General features: G+C 47.7%; 1 protein-coding gene across 8 annotated transcripts in view; it reads left to right on the top strand.

The window, feature by feature from the left end:
• Positions 1-16,540, top strand: part of ELMOD3 (ELMO domain containing 3) — a 45,191-nt gene that overhangs the window by 23,642 nt on the left and 5,009 nt on the right. For 3 of the 8 annotated variants that reach the window (XM_037886294.2, XM_043536526.1, XM_043536527.1), the window contains exons 9-11: positions 177-253; positions 3,560-3,687; positions 5,529-5,795. In XM_037886294.2, coding sequence (XP_037742222.1) covers positions 177-253; positions 3,560-3,687; positions 5,529-5,761 — 438 coding nt within the window. In that variant the 3' untranslated portion in view covers positions 5,762-5,795. Of the gene's footprint in view, positions 1-176; positions 254-3,559; positions 3,688-5,528; positions 9,248-16,540 lie in introns of those variants that run through there. The other 5 variants (XM_037886297.2, XM_043536529.1, XM_043536532.1 and 2 more) reach the window with 3 other exon arrangements.

Here is a 16,540-nt window from a genome sequence, read left to right as displayed (position 1 = left end):
ACCGAACCAAAAGACGGCCGCTGCCCCAAAGAATTTACAATATCCAGGGTTTAGATCTGGGCTCATCTCTAACTATAACAGACCTAAGGAAGGGCATTGTCCAGGTGCTGGAGGGAAGAGGGGTCTTATCCAGGAGAACGGGCGGAATCACTGATTTCATTCTGTTTCTTTTCCAGAATTTCCCTTTCTGTGTCATGTCTATAAATATCACTCGCATCGTGATCCAGGCCCTGAGGGAAGAGCATCTTTCTCGGTGAGTTCACAGCCCATTGTGGCCCTAGAGCCTGTGTGTAGACCCCAGGTTGCATTACGAAAGGCTCATCTACACTTCATGTACCACCATGCCAGGAGACCCAATTACCACTTGGTTTTGAGGTGCTGCTTTGTAGCGCAGGCGGGCCTGAAATGTGAGCACATGCAGAGAGGAAAGAGTTGTACCCCAGTAAAGCAGGCAGGGACTTTGTACTTAGCTGTGCATCTGGAAGTAAAGGCGTTGTATATCCAAGGGTATTGCGTATGCTGAAGGATTGGTTCTGTCTCTGGCTCAGACAGGTTGCTAGCGTCGGGCTGTATATGTATTTAGCACTCTTATACATAAATGAGTGTGTGTTCCAGTGTCTGATGTGGCTTGATACTGAGGAGAATTGGAGCACTGCAGGACTGGGGTTATATCCAGGCACTGGTATAGTTATTTAGGTTAGTCAAGTGCAGAGAGGACTACAGAGAACTTCAGTGGGACTTAATTTGGGCATCATGATGGCAGATGATTTGCAACGTTGACAGATGCAAAGAAATATTTGACCCTGGAGGTAGGGATAAAATCAGAAAGGCAAAGCCATAGAATGAGTTACAACTAGCAAGGGATATAGGAGGCAATAAGAAGAGGTTTTATAAGTACTTTAGGAGCAAGAGAAAGATGAAGGAACATGTAGGTCCACTACTTAGCAGGGAAGGAGAGCTAATAATGGACAACACCAGGAAGGCTGAGCTGTTCAATGCCTATTTTGTTTCAGTTTTCACTGAAAAGGTTAATTGTTGACCAGATACTTAACACAATTAATATTAACTACATGGGGGAGGGAACACACGCCACAATAGGGAAAGAATGGATTAAAGAATATTTAGATAAATTAGATGTGTTCTAGTCAGCTGGGCCCATTGAAATTCACCCTGGGGTATTCACCCTGGGAACTAGCTAAAGCAATCTCAGAACCATTAGCAATTATCTTGGAGAACATTTGGAGAATGGGTGAGGTCCCAAAGGACTGGAGAAGAACAAACATAGTACCTATCTTTAAAAAGGGGAACAAAGAGACCTTACAAACCAGTCCGCCTAACTTTCTCTGGAACAAATAATTAAACAATCAGTTATGCACATTGAGGATTATAGGGTTATAAGGGATAGCCAGCATGGATTTGTCAAGAACAAATAATGCCAAACCAACCTGATTTCCTTCTTTGAGAGAGTTACAGGCCTAGTGGATGGGGGGAAGCAATAGATGTGATATATCTTGATTTTAGTAGGCTTTTCACACAGTCCTACATGACACTCTCATAAACAAACTAGGGAAGTTTGATCTAAATGAAATTACTATACGGTGGGGGCAAAACTGGTTGAAAAAGTGTTCTCAGAGTAGTTATCAAGGGTTCACAATCAAACTGGGAGGACGTGTGTACTGAAGACCTGTATAGTTCAGTCCTGGGTCTGATATTATTCAACAGTTTCATTAAAGACTTAGATAATGGAGTAGAGAAATGCTTTTAAAATTTGCAGATGCCATCAAGCTGGGAGGGGTTGCATGTACTTTGAAGGGCAGGAGTAGAGAACAGAATGACCTTAACAAATTGGGGAACTGGTCTGAAATCAACAAGATGAAATTCAATAAAGACAAGTGGAAAGTACTGCAGTTACAGAGGAAAAAATCAAGTGTACAGCTACAAAATGGGGAATAATTGGCTAGGTGGTGAGTACTGCGGAAAAGGATCTGGGGATTATAATGGATCGCAAATTGAGTGTGAGCCAATACTGTGATCAAGTTGTGAAAAAGGCTAATATCCTCCTGGAGTGTATCAACAGAAGGTAATTGTCTGCTCAGCTCTGGTGAAACCGCAGCTGGAGTATTGCGTCCAATTCTGGGCGCCACACTTTAAGAAAGATGTGGACAAATTGGAGAGAGCCCAGAAGAGGGCAACAGAAATGGTAAAAGGTTTAATAAATCTGACTTGTGAGGAAAGGTTTAAAAACCTGTGCCTGTTTAATCTTGAGAAAAGAAGACTGAGTGGGACATGAGAGAGACAAGGTAGGTCAGGTAATGTCTCTTATCGGACCAACTCCTGTTGGTGAGAGAGACAAATTCCTGAGCTTAACAGAGCTCTTCTTCAGGTCTGGGAAAATATACCCAGAGTATCACAGCTGACTACAAGTGGAACAGATGGTTTAGCATAAGTACTTAACACATATTTCAAGGGACCCTTCAAGGTGAAATGATCCCCGCTATGACAGTACTGCACGGGGACATGAGAACAGACTTCAGATATATGAAGGGCTGTTATAAAGAGCGCTGTGATGAATTGTTCTCCATGTCCACTGAAGGTGGGACAAAAAGCAACGGACTTAATCTGCAGCAAGGGAGCGTTAGGTTAGAAGTTAGGAAAACACTTTCTAACTCTGAGGGCAGTTAATGTTGGAATAGGGTATCAAGGGAGGCTGTAGAATCCCCGTTGTTGGAGGTTTTTAAGAACAGGTTAGACAAACATCGGTCAGGGATGGTCTAGATGCATTTCCTCTTGCCTTAGTGTTGGGGGATAGGCTGGATGACCTCTCACAGTCCCTTCCAGCTCTACATTGCCATGATTCAGACACTTGGCAACGTTCTAAATGCAGTGGAAAGGAACCTGGGCATCATTGTGGACAGGCCAACAGAGAGCTGTGGTCCACGTATAGCTGTGGTGCTCAGAGTTACAGTCGTTAATGTCAGCAAAAAGAGTATCGGAAGAGAGAAAAAACCTCATGCTTCAGGACTTAAGCCAATCTCTGTTAGAGATTAGGGTGAGACCTAATGTGGGGGCACGTCATCCCCCATCTGCTAATGCAGGGTTCTTACCCCTTCCTCCGAGGCATCCATGGTGCTGCCATTGTCCATGTCGGGAAACTGGGCTAGATGGGCTTTGGGTCTGATTCAGTGTGGCGGTCCCTGTGATGCTGAAAATTAAGCTTAAAAAAAAAAAATCAGTGGCAGTGTCCAAGCATGGGAAACTTCTGCTGGAAAGGTTAAAGTTTGTCAAAGGTATAAACAGTTATAAAGGGGGGTTCTAACAGACAGTGTTAGGCTGATTTAATAATAGCCATTGCAACTACTGTACCACTTATCATTCAAGAGGAAACTTGTTTCCTTCATTAACTCCCTGTGTTCGCAGGGCCATGCAGGAACGAGTCTCTGGCTGGCGTAAATCTCTCTTTCGGGTGGATCTCTAGGGCGGTGTTTCTGTAGCTCTTGCCTCTGGATTTGCTGGGAAGGCAGAGGGTAGAGATAAGCATTCCCATCCTTGTCTCTTTCAGAGAGTGTAACCGCAGACAGCAGGTCATTGCAGTGCTGAACGATTTATATGTGGCCACCTCTCTGCGCCTCTACGTCATCTGGAAAACACAACAGAAAACAATTTCTGACTCTGGCTTTGTTCTAAAAGGTGCGTTTCCCTGCATCTTTTCTAAGCAAGGGACAATAACTTGAAGGTATGCAGGACAAACGCTGCTTGTTCCATACACCATTTGTGAGAGACTGGCCTGCCGACACCCGAGCTAGGCATAGAGGAGGGAGTCTTCATTAACTCTTGGTTCAGAGTCATTGGGCTTTAAAAGATCCTGTACCCAAGGTAACTGGGATTTTAATAGCCACACGGGATTGTCTGTAGCCGCACCTAATCACCTCTGATCATGTGTTGTAATTACAGTGGCTGCTCTTTAGGGATAGGGCTTTTTAAGAATACGTTTTGGAAAACGTAGTGTTTATTATGGAGGGGGGTGGGTGATGCTAAGGCTTCACTACACCCTGCTTTAGGCTGCGCCTCTCCTCAGACAGAGAAGGCTCTCTGCGTGTTACATGATTGCAAAATACAGAGGTTGGCCGCTAGCTGCAGGGGAAAAGTTAAGGGGGTGATGTAACCTGGCCGACGTAGTGGAAGGTGTATGTGGGTAGAGAAGTAGAAGTTATATATTTTAGGTGTGGTGTTAACTCATTTCCTTGCTTGTGTGGTTTTGTGCCAAGTATGTTTGTGTGGGTGTTCATGTGGGTGTGAAATTTCAATGTTTCACCCTTAATTGTAAGCCAAGTTGGCAGTGAGGCCTATGATTAAGGTTGCTTAACACTTTCCATCATAAGACCCTGTTTTCATTTGGTTAAGACTTTACCAAGCTTGAATCATTTGGGCTGAAATTTTCCAAACCAGGTTTCTGCCTTGAGCTGAATTTTTTTTTTTTTTTTGAATAGTTCAGCCATTTCTTAGGTGAATATTTGTGAGGCGTTCAGATATTACAGCGATGAGCACCCAAAAAAACCCAGGAGGAAATTAGCCATCGTGTGCTCCCTGCAGGGTTGGAGTCGTGTGCATCAAATTAGACCTGCGGCATTCACTGAATCGGATAAAAAGAAATCTTGAATAGCCACCCATTCACTGAGTGAGGTCAGGGTCCTGTGGAAGAAATAGGATGTAATCATGTAATTAAAAACTGTATCATAATGTCTACAACACAAGCGGGCTGAATTAAGGTGTCGCGGGGCAACCTTAATTCAAACATTTCTGTGCTTGACTTTACAACCTTATTAACAATTTTTTAACGTGTTTTTAATATAATTATATATGTTGTAGCACTGGGCCTTAGCTACAGCAATCAACCCTATTTTCTTTCTGTAAAAACCAAATCAGAGGCACAGCAGGGTTATTTATCTCTGAGCGCAAAAAATAAAAAGAGGGTAAAACCTGCCTGGTGAGCAGCAAGATGGTTGTGTTTATTAGGGCTGAAAAAGCATCTTCAAAAAGTGAAGCTTGGGTCACCACAAATGCATCCGATGAAGTGAGCTGTAGCTCACAAAAGCTTATGCTCAAATAAATTTGTTAGTCTCTAAGGTGCCACAAGTCCTCCTTTTCTTTTCACAAATAGTTTGGGGTTTCTCCCCCATCCCCACCCATGTGGTCTATGCTCTTCCCTTTCCCATCTGTTATGATCCATTGGGTGTATTTCAGTTGGTTTCAGGGTGAGACCCCAAGCTTGGACAATGGGGAAATGATTTTTCCAGAGATGTTTTATGGCTACAAGTTCCAGCCCTTCGTAGCCATTGTGGTTACATGCTCTGTCCTGAGAGAGAAGCACATGCCTAAGGAGACACTGGACCTCTAGGGGTAAAGCTTAAAAATATACCAGAATAGTGTTACCCCAGAAAACACGTGGGGCTCAGGCTGCCCCATCTCCATCCCAGTGTTGTGTCTTTTTATGTTGATACTAGATTTTTTTCTCCCCTCCCTTTTCCCAGACCTGGAGGCATTTGCCAAAAAGAAACCGAAGCAGCTTCTGAGATATTTGGAGATCTACATGAGTGGGAGAGCTGTGTCAGTAATAGATGGTGGTTTTCAACACCCTTCTCCCTCCTCCGGTGTATGCAGTCCCAACCTCAACTCTGCCGTCAGCAACAGCAGCAAAGAGATAAACTTCACAGGAGTGTGCGACCCGCAGGTCGAGATGGAAGGAGAGGCCCGGCTGATCTGAAACCAAGGCAACACCGCCGGCTGGGAAGATTCTTGTAAGACACCGATAGACACTCCCGTTGGCAGATCTCATTAGTGGCTGCTAGTCCCCTGCCCGTCTGTTCACAGTCACTTGTGAAGGGCTGGGAGGTCTGAGATGGTTCTAGAGTAAGTGCAGTATCCAAGCCGCTCGGCCAGATGTCGTGGGACACGCCTGGGGGAAGTTGGTGGAGTTTGCGATGGAGACCTAGACGCCCTAGTTCATTGTAGATGCTTCAGTTCTCAAGGGTTTCAGTTCGTGAGAGGCTTTAAGGAGCCCAAGCTGTTGTTGCTGAACCCTGAGGGAGGTGAGCAATTGAAGCAAACTGCAGGCCTGAATTCCCTTCAGCTAGGATTCTCCTAGGGGGAGTTAGCAAGTGGGTAGGAGATGCGAAGCTGGTGAGGTGTGTGTTTTATTCCAGCCATCGGGCTAGATGGGCCCAGAGTCTCCGTTGACGACACCCACTGAGAATGTGGCTCACGGTTTGTAGGGGATCATCAGCGTTAAGCACTAGACGTGCTGGAATTGGGGTTGGTCGGTCTGTCTGTCTATCATAGGCCATTGCTGTACCATCCGAGCACCTCACGCTATTTAATGTATTTGTGCTCACGCCCCTCCCTGTCAGGCTGGGCAGTGCTGTTGTCCCTATCTTACAGATGGGACCTGAGGTCCAGAGAGACTTGTGACATGCCCAGGGTCACACAGGAAGTGTGTGGCAGAGCAGGGGATGGAACCCAGTCTCCGGAGTCCAAGGGTATTGTCCCAATCACTGCACAGTAAGGTCCAGCTGTATGTGCCGGTGAGACGTTCTCCCTTGTAGTGTGTAGTGTCACGTGGTGGCTGAACAGTTCAGGCCCCCTGCGGCTTGGGCTTCCCTACTCCAAGTTAATGCCGTTCTTACCGTCCCTGCTTCTCCTTCTGTGCATCTGCTCAGGAGTCTTCATCCAGAGTCTCAGTAAAGAATGATGAGCTTTACTGAAACTCGGAGTGGGCAAGATCTGTCTGGATTAGGGCCTGAGAGAGCAATAGTGAGACGCAGACCCCTGGCTTCCAGCATTGCCACCGGCTATCCGTTCAGACACTCCTGACTCTTGAGCAAAGTACAGGAGAGACGTGGTCGTTCAGGTACCTGGCATCCACCTGGATAGCTGCGGGTGGGCGCTCCAGCCTATGAGGGTACATCTGCACTGTGTTGTACACCCGGGTCTGTGGGAGCCAGGCTTTTGGACTCTATTTTTCTAAGCCCATGCCTGAGGTTCCACACTGCATTGTAAACCTGGGTTTACAGTTGCTGGACCTGAGTCTCACACCCGTGCTAATGCGTGACGCAGACCTTCTTACTTGGGTCTGCAGCTTGACCTGCATCCACGCTTCACAATGACAGGGATTGGATCCGAATCACAGTCGGACATGGGCTCTGACACACCTCCCTTAGTAGGGTCCGAGGACCCGGGGCCCGAGTGCCTGCTGACCTGAGTCAGACTGATCTGTGTGTGAACAGAAAGGAGGTTTGGGCTCAAACCAGAGTCAGAGTTTGGGCTTAGCGTGCCTGAGGTATACACCGCAATAAAACGTCCACACCTGGCCCGTGTCAGCCGACTCGGGCTGCAGGTTTATAAAATTGCTGTGTAGACATTTGCAGTCGGGTCCAGCCCAAGCCTGAACGTCTACACTGCAGGTGTATAGCTCTGCAGCCTGAGTCCCGCAAGCCCAAGCCAGCAGATGTGAGCCAGCCGCAGGTGTGTTATTGCCGTGTAGACATACCTTGAGAGAGTAAGGCAGGGAGGAGCTGGGGCAGGGAGAGCAGTCCCCATAGGCAGCTCCGGGGGGATACATGGACGTAACACTAGAGTTATGATTACAAGAGAATTCCCTGTATTGTTTGGGCTCAGAAATTTCCGAAGTTCTTTGCGCCCCTGGCTGGGTCTCAGCTCAAAGGCGAATATTTGCTGGAAAGTTTCAGCTCAAAGTTGAATAAGTTGCTGGAATTCCTGTTCAGACATTTTTGAATGATTGACAGAGAACAGATTTGTCAGCTTTACACTTGTCCCCGCCCAAAAATGCTTGCTCCACAGAAACGCCAGAGTTGCCAACTCTCGTGATTTTATCACGAGTCTTGTGCTATTTGGTGTACTGATCAGCACGAGTTCAAAGGGAGTTAGGTGCCCAGGTGCTTTTGAAAATCCCACTAACTTCCTATCTTCATCTCTAGGCACCTGAACGCCTTTTAAAAATCAGGCCCTTAGAGACTTGCCCAGTGTTTCAGGGGAGTCCAGGGTTTTGATGTGATCACAGCCTATAAGTACCTACATGGGGAGAAGATTTCTGAGAGTAGAAGTCTCTCTAATCTCGTAGACAAAAGCATGGGAAGATCCGGTGTCGGGGAGGTGCGGTTCCAATTGGAAATAAAATGTAATTTCTTAACAGTGGATTAAGAACAGTGGAGGCAGTTAAATGGATAATAATTAACCAGGGGAACGGCTTCCCAGGGGCCATGATACCCTAGGGTCATATGTCTTCCTAAAAGTTTTGGGGTGCAATTCTGGGCGGTGGAGGCACATGGCTGAAGGCACAGCCCGGGGGTGGGGTGAGGGGAGGGAGATAGCTCAGTGTCAGCTCTGCAGTCCTGCAGTTCTGGGCTGCTCCAGTGGCCAAAATGGTCTCTGCATAAGTCACATCAACCAGCAGTAGCTCGCATTTGCAGCCCAAGATCCTGTCATGCAGAGACCTGCCTTCCTCTCCTCCCCAGCCCTGTTCCCAACAGGCTAGGGAAGGGAGGGCAGCAGCTTATGGTAGTGCTGCACTGGGGAAGTTCTTCCATGGTGTGTTACACTGTTGGAGCAGCAGGTAGGGTCCAAACCTGTTGTAGGCTGCAGTTCAACCCCAAGTTGGCACAGCAGGGAAGAATAGTCCCCTCTGCTGCAGGTGTGGCCAGGTGAGGGTCTCTGGCCAGTGTTCTGTAAGAGGTCCACTGGCTGATGAGAGGGCTTCCAGCGAGCCTGAACTCTATGAAAAGGCCAGTTAGAATGAGCAGCTTACTGTAACAGATGCATTTTGCAGCAGAGGCAGGGGGATACAGTGGTCCAGTCTTCGTGATCCTGAAGGGTGCAGGGCATGTTCCTTGGGGGATGCATCTCCTGAGTGGCAGAGGAAGTAGTTTGCTTTCATAGTTGCCTTGTGCTTCATGGAAATCCAGTGTGTTCCTACTCTGCTGAGGCCCCATCCCTAGATGGGCCCTTTCCCACTGCCTTTCCAGCTGAATCTTTGTGCCTCTTTAGCATAGCACATAGGCCTGTTGTCTCATATCTTTGGCTTGGAAATCTCTCTGTCTCCGCAGTGCAGTGCATGCAGATACGCTCCATAAATACAGGCCTCAGTAGTGTGCCACGCCACGTGCCACTCCCCTCGGGCCGTGTACACTAATTGTAACCGGATAGGCACTTTACAATAAACCGCTGGCATACTGTTTCCTCGTCTCCGTGCTTACTGATGACAGGCTTGGTGTTCGTTTACACGCCTGCTTCGCTCACACAGCCTGAAAAGGGAATGGCCTTCCACCGCCAACAAGTACTGAGTCAGCAGGAAAACAAAAGGGGCCCCTAGAGGTGCGAGTCTGTGGGCCTCTGTGAGCTCTCCCTCCTGTAGGCAGTAATGGCCACAGCAGTTAATGGGGATGAGATCTGGGAATGATGGCCAGCTTGGCACCCGTGGGCCCTGAGACCCTGGTTTATTTTCATTCCCTTTGGGCTAGAATCCTGAACTGGAATTCCGTGCTGTGCCTCGCAGGGGTGCAGCTCGGAAAGGCACCCCCCGGGGGAATGGCTTTAAGCCACCTTTGCCTACCCATATGATTCTGGAATGCCCTGGGTGTGGTGTGGCCCCTGGCATAAAGCAGAGTAGCCAGGAGCCGCACACACACAAACCCAATCAATGAGGCCGATGTAGACCAAACACATTCCACACGCACCTTCCCCCTCAGCCTAGCCAGGTGTTATATGATAGGCATATCACGGTAGCGCAGCTTCACCCATCGCCAGCAAACAGCGCTTCCCATAAGAGAGGAAGAATGGCAAACAACCCCAGGGACTCAGTCGCTCTGCTGAGTTTTTGTTTCCTCCCTATCATTAACATTCGGGCAGGGGGTTTGAAAAGCACTAGGCACTGGCCCCAGTGACGAATTAGCCCCAGGCTGAGCATTTCCCATCAGCTGAAAAGTATCAATGTCCCATACTTCAAAAAGGAATTTCAATAATTAATAAAAGGTACCAGGGCTGAGAGCCTTGGAGACTGAAATCCTCAGTGTCTTCCCAGAACTGGGATAGCATGGGCAGCAGAAGTGCAAGTTCTGGTTGATTGTATTCCCATAGGCCCAACTTATTGTGCTAGGACAGTGATACTCAGAGTTCAGTGGTTCAGAAGCCAAATTAGTGATCAGCATTACCCAAAAGAGCCAGTCATGGGAATTCATTGTTTCATTTCCTATTGATATATTTTCTTGGTTATTCTGACCAAGTATTATTTTATCAATTACAGTTGGTTAATAACATAGTATAAGCATCCTGATTGGTTAATAACGTGGCTTGGTTAATAATCGCACCGTGTTTTAATATCATGGGCTGCAAAGAGACACATTAAAGAGCCAATTGCGGCTCCCGAGCCTCAGTCTGAGTACGATTGTGCCAGGGGCTGTACACACGCCGTAAGAGACCATTCCTGCTCTGAAGATCTAAACAGGTTAGACAGACAAATGGCGGGGGGGGAAAGGAAGTGTTTTAGCCATCCTGTAGTTAAAGTGGAACTTAGTTTTCTGTTTAAAAGCTGGTTGTTTTTTTTCAAAGCCCTCTGAAATCTACATGCACAGTCTTGAAAATTGCAAATTTGATGTCAGATTTGATCAGTGGGCTCCCAAGATATTGTGCCGAGGGAAAAAAGGGACGGTCAGTAAAATATTCCCATTCTAACGATATTTTTGTTTGCAATCCTGTGACTCAAACTGTTGCACTGATCCCCTGCCAAACTGACACATCACCTGATCTGGTTTGATCTCAGGTGGCGTGCAGCACTCATTGCCATGTAGACCGAACAAGGTATAATAGTTATTGGGGCGGAGGGGTGCGATTGAGCCCTGCAAACTGGAACGTGCCTGGGATCCACACCAGAGAAAACAATTTGTGTGTTGTGACACTGGTGAGCGAGAGAGCTGACCACTGGGCTATTGGCTATTCAGGGCTGGTGGTCTCTCTCTCTGTCATTTCTTTGTGAAAATTTCTAAAGAGCTCAGGTTCATCCCATTGTGGAATGGGAAACACTTTCGGAATCGTGAGAACTTTCATGAGTTGGGTAAACCGTTTGCTGACCGGCTACGGTAGATGCCAGAAGATGCGCATTTTGTATAGATGAATACTCTGTGCAGAGCTGGAAATGGGCTCCTTTGGGAGTTTTCTTGGGGAATAAGGAGAGGGTTCCTACCGTATAGATGTTGTTTGACCCTCAGTTTATGGTTTAGCGCTGAACACTGGTGAGGACGCACACAGAGACACAGGCAGGAAACAATCTCTGCCCCGTGTTCCTGCAATGGTGGAATGCAGAGGTGGAAAGCGTAAGCAAAGAGATCATACAAAACCTAGTATCAAATCAGAATTCAAAGGCCTCCCCTGCCCCTCCCATGACCAGGCAAAATCTGGGGAGTTAGAGGAAGTAGTGTCCTTTCTTCCTTGACCGTGATCAGGTGTGGATGGGGAGCACTCTGTTTGGGATGATCTTTTATTCAGAATCATAGAATATCTGGGTTGGAAGGGACCTCAGGAGGTCATCTAGTCCAACCCCCTGCTCAAAGCAGGACCAATCTCCAACTAAATCATCCCAGCCAGGGCTTTGTCAAGCCTGACCTTAAAAACCTCAAAGGAAGGAGATTCCACCACCTCCCTAGGTAACGCATTCCAGTGTTTCACCACCCTCCTAGTGAGAAAGTTTTTCCTAATACCCAACCTAAACCTCTCCCACTGTAACTTGAGACCATTACTCCTTGTTCTGTCATGTGCCACCACTGAGAACAGCTGAGCTCCATCCTCTTTGGAACCCCCTTTCAGGTAGTTGAAAGCAGCTATCAAATCCCCCCTCATTCTTCTCTTCCGCAGACTAAACAATCCCAGTTCCCTCAGCCTCTCCTCATAAGTCAGGTGTTCCAGTCCCCTAATCATTTTTGTTGCCCTCCGCTGGACGCTTTCCAATTTTTTCACATCCTTCTTGTAGTGTGGGGCCCAAAACTGGACACAGTACTCCAGATGAAGCTTCACCAATGTTGAATAGAGGGGAACAATCACGTCCCTTGATCTGCTGGCAATGCCCCTACTTCGAGCCCAAATGCCATTGGCCTTCTTGGCATCAAGGGCACACTGCTGACTCATATCCAGCTTCTCGTCCACTATAATCCCCAGGACCTTTTCTGCAGAACTGCTGCTTTGACAGTCAGTCCCCTGCCAGTAGTGGTGCATGGGATTCTTCCGTCCTAAGTGCAGGACTCTGCACTTGTCTTTGTTGAACCTCATCAGATTTCTTTTGGCCCAATCCTCCCATTTGTCTAGGTCCCTCTGTATCCTCTCCCTACCCTCCAGCGTATCTACCTCTCCTCCCAGTTTAGTGCCATCTGCAAACTTGCTGAAGGTGCAATCCACACCATCCTCCAGATCATGAATGAAGATATTGAACAAAACTGGCCCCAGCACCGACCCTTGGGGCACTCCACTTGATACTGGCTGCCAACTAGACATGGAGCCATTGATCACTATCTGTTGAGCCTGATGATATAGCCAGCTTTCTATCCACCTCATAGTCCATTCATCCAGCCCAGACTTCTTTAACTTGCTGGCAAGAATACTATGGGAGTCCGTATCAAAAGCTTTGCTAAAGTCAAGGAATAACACGTCCACTGCTTTCCCTTCATCCACAGAGCCAGTTATCTCATCAGAGAAGACAATTAGATTAGTCAGGCATGACTTGCCCTTGGTGAATCCATGCTGACTGTTCTTGATCACTTTCCTCTCCTCCAAGTGCTTCAGAATTGATTCCTTGAGGACCTGCTCCATGATTTTTCCAGGGACTGAGGTGAGGCTGACTGGCCTGTAGTTCCCAGGATCCTCCTCCTTCCCTTTTTTAAAAGATGGGCACTACTTTAGCCTTTTTCCAGTCGTCCGGGACCTCCCCTGATCGCCATGAGTTTTCAAAGATAATGGCCAATGGCTCTGCAATCACATCCCCCAACTCCTTTAGCACTCTCGGATGCAGCGCATCCGGCCCCATGGACTTGTGCTCGTCCAGCTTTTCTAAATAGTCCCGAACCACTTCTTTCTCCACAGAGAGCTGGTCACCTCTCCCCATGCTGTGCTGCCCAGTGCAGTAGTCTGGGAGCTGACCTTGTTCGTGAAGACAGAGGCAAAAAAAGCACTGAGTACATTAGCTTTTTCCACATCCTCTGTCACTAGGTTCCCTCCCTCATTCAGTAAGGGGCCCACACTTTCCTTGACTTTCTTCTTGTTGCCAGCATACCTGAAGAAACCCTTCTTGTTACTCTTAACGTCTCTTGCTAGCTGCAACTCCAGGTGTGATTTGGCCTTCCTGATTTCACTCCTGCATGCCCGAGCAATATTTTTATACTCATCCCTGGTCATTTGTCCAATCTTCCACTTCTTGTAAGCTTCTTTTTTGTGTTTAAGATCAGCAAGGATTTCACTGTTAAGCCAAGCTGGTCGCCTGCCATATTTACTATTCTTTCTACACATCGGGATGGTTTGTCCCTGTAACCACAATAAGGATTCTTTAAAATACAGCCAGCTCTCCTGAACTCCTTTTCCCCTCATGTTGTTCTCCCAGGGGATCCTGCCCATCAGTTCCTTGAGGGAGTCAGTCTGCTTTTCTGAAGTCCAGGGTCCATATTCTGCTGCTCTCCTTTCTTCCTCTGCATCAAGGCCATACGTGCGCTATCACAGGCCTGTTGGGTGACCTCGAGCTAGACGCTTCCCCTCTCCGTGTCTCAGTTTCCCAGTAGCAATAATTGCAGCTCCTTCGTAAAGTGCTTTGAGATCTAGAGAAGTAAAGTGCTAGATGAAACCTAGGTAGTATTTTATGCTGCTTCCTTACCCTGAGCACCCTGCAACAGCTACATCCACCCAGCCCGTTCCTGCCCGCGTTCGCCACATATGCTCAAGTGTGGGTGGAAGGCAACCTCCGCAAAACCTAATGAGAGAAAAGCACTGAGACAATCTGCTCACTCCAAATGTTTCATTATGTTTTCTTCCCAACCACTGCCTTGACCTGGCCACATGATGTCGCCCTATGCTCACAAACAACTCACACCGCACAGAGTGGCTGGAACAGCTCCCGTGCTCTTACATTACATGAACACACGATGATGCTGTGAGCTCCTTGTGCACATGAACCTCTCCTCCCTCGCATGCCTGCGGGTGTTTGCCCCTTGCCACGGCAGTGCACCGCCACTCCCTTAACACCCTGCTTGTCAGAAACGCTGATCTCGGCTGCCTCCTCGGCACAGGTGCGAACGAAGCATCACACTTGCTAATGTTCCGCACGTACACAAACCCAAGGATGTTCCCAACGAGCGGGCGGCTTCCACCATTTACCATTGGCTAGGACATCCGCACGGGCACCAAGAGGACTAGCCACGCTACCGTTCTAACACATACTCAACCGCCGCCATGCCAATGCTCTGGCGATACCCCGCCCTTGCAAACACTGCTAGACCTTGACATAGCTGGAAATACGTAGCCTCTCAGAAGCAAACTCTCCCCTTCCACTGCACGTCTGCCGAGATCCCTGCGCTCTGATGGAATACACTTATTTGTTGTAGATCCCTGGATTCAGCCTATTCTTACAGAATGGAAGTGAAGCTCCCTAAATCCACATACACCTAAATGTCCCAAACCCATCCTGTTGACTCGGAGCCCGAGCATTTGCAGGCTATTCAGCAATTACTTCCCAGTGTTCAAAGGGCCCTGCTGAAGGGCAGGGCCTGGGAAGGAGGGGAAGAGATATGGGGCCTGAGAGGCGGCAGCTGGAGGTGTGGGGCAGGGTAAGGAATAGGGGAAAGCAATAGCTGAAGAGAAGAGATCTGAGATGCTACAGTAAATAGCTTCCCACTAGGGGTGCCCTGATGTCATTATGTTCAGGAACGCAGGGAATTCCTCTTTCAGGAAGTGTTTGATGACAGAGGACAGTACATGTGGCGGAAGGAATACAGCCTGAATGTTGCGCTCGCGCACAGGGCATGGTGTCAGAAGTGAGTCGGCAGCCGCAGGGACGTGAAATCAGAAACTAAGAACATTGCAAATCAAACAAAAAAACAGAGACAATAATCCTGGCGCTGTCCCAGTTTCCCATCCTCAAGCAGACAGACACAAAAGGGGATGTATTTAGCTATGGGACATTCTTTTTTAGATCACAATGGGAAATTGACGAAATTGCAACAGGGCTGAATGGAAAGGAAAACGAAATAAGAGCAGTCATGCTCTAGCTGCAATGGGTAAAGGCTGCCACGCATGCTGATAGTGTCTGGATCTGGCAGCAGCAGAGCGGGATGACCCAGGTACAATCCTGTAAGTGTGCCCAAAGCGTTTTCAGCCCACAGAAAATGTCAGATACGAAAGGGATCTTTTCAACAAGTATAATCAGGAAACTGGAGTAACAATAGATGAGTATATTGCCAAACTGCGCCAAATGGCTGACTCATGTGATTATTGACTCTCACAAGATGAACTAACTCGTGATAGGTTAGTAATGGGGACGAAAGAGGCAGAAGTTTGAATGAGAATGCTCAGCAAGCCCACGCTAATGCTGCCAAGAGCTGTAGACATGTGCAAAGCTAGTGAACCAGCTCACATCCAAATGCGGTGTTTAAGTGGAGCAGGCACAGAGATAATTCACCAACCTGCACAGAGAGAGCATGAAAACACAAGAGAAAATATCCCCAAATCCGTATGAAAGCAAATGCGCAAACGCGAAGCAGAGGAGACACAACGCAAAGGAAAATCTGTGGGGGGCGGGGGGAGCATGATGCTGGAAAAGGTTCTGGAGCATGTGGGGTCATATGCAATAATTGTGGCAGAAGAAATCGTGATGCCAACGCTTGCAGACCAGAAGAGGAGAGACAAAAACGTATCATACCAAGGAAGCAAGCAGGGACGCAGAGGATGAGATTTTGCATGGATGTGACATTAATGAGGTACAAAACAGCAAATATAACTGGTTTGTAAAGCTCAGCCTAACATCCAGTGCAAAGACACAAGCAGCAGTGCACAAACAGGAACCTGAATGCTCAAGAGACAGTATCAGTGTCGGTGAACGTAGGAGGCTACAAAGACTTCTTTGGCATTGTGCACAGAACAAAATGAAATTGCAACCAAGCAAGCCAAATTAAAATGATCCGATGGCCCAGGCTTAATACCACCGGGCCAATAAGTTACAAAAGCAGAATACCGTACCAAGAAAAGGTATACAGGCTGAAATGTCAGTTAGTACAGACCACATAGAAGCCACTGCTTTCCCCAAAAACAAGTTAATTCATGAACCTTCTAACACTAAACCTGGAACAAATGATTCATACAGTAAACACAGAAGCAAATTGTAAAACTTCTCCAGAGCAGCCAGTACGCTTCCTGGGCTATGAGTGTCCTTACCCTCATCAATGCCCCTTCCCCACCAGTTACCTCCCATGCCCTTCTTCCAACCCAATGCACGTCATTCCTCTTC

The sequence above is a fragment of the Chelonia mydas genome, chromosome 26 (assembly GCF_015237465.2).
Source record: "Chelonia mydas isolate rCheMyd1 chromosome 26, rCheMyd1.pri.v2, whole genome shotgun sequence".
NCBI lineage: Eukaryota > Metazoa > Chordata > Testudines > Cheloniidae > Chelonia > Chelonia mydas.
The sequence above is the reverse complement of the archived record's forward strand: the minus strand, read 5'-3'. Positions and strand labels throughout refer to the sequence as shown.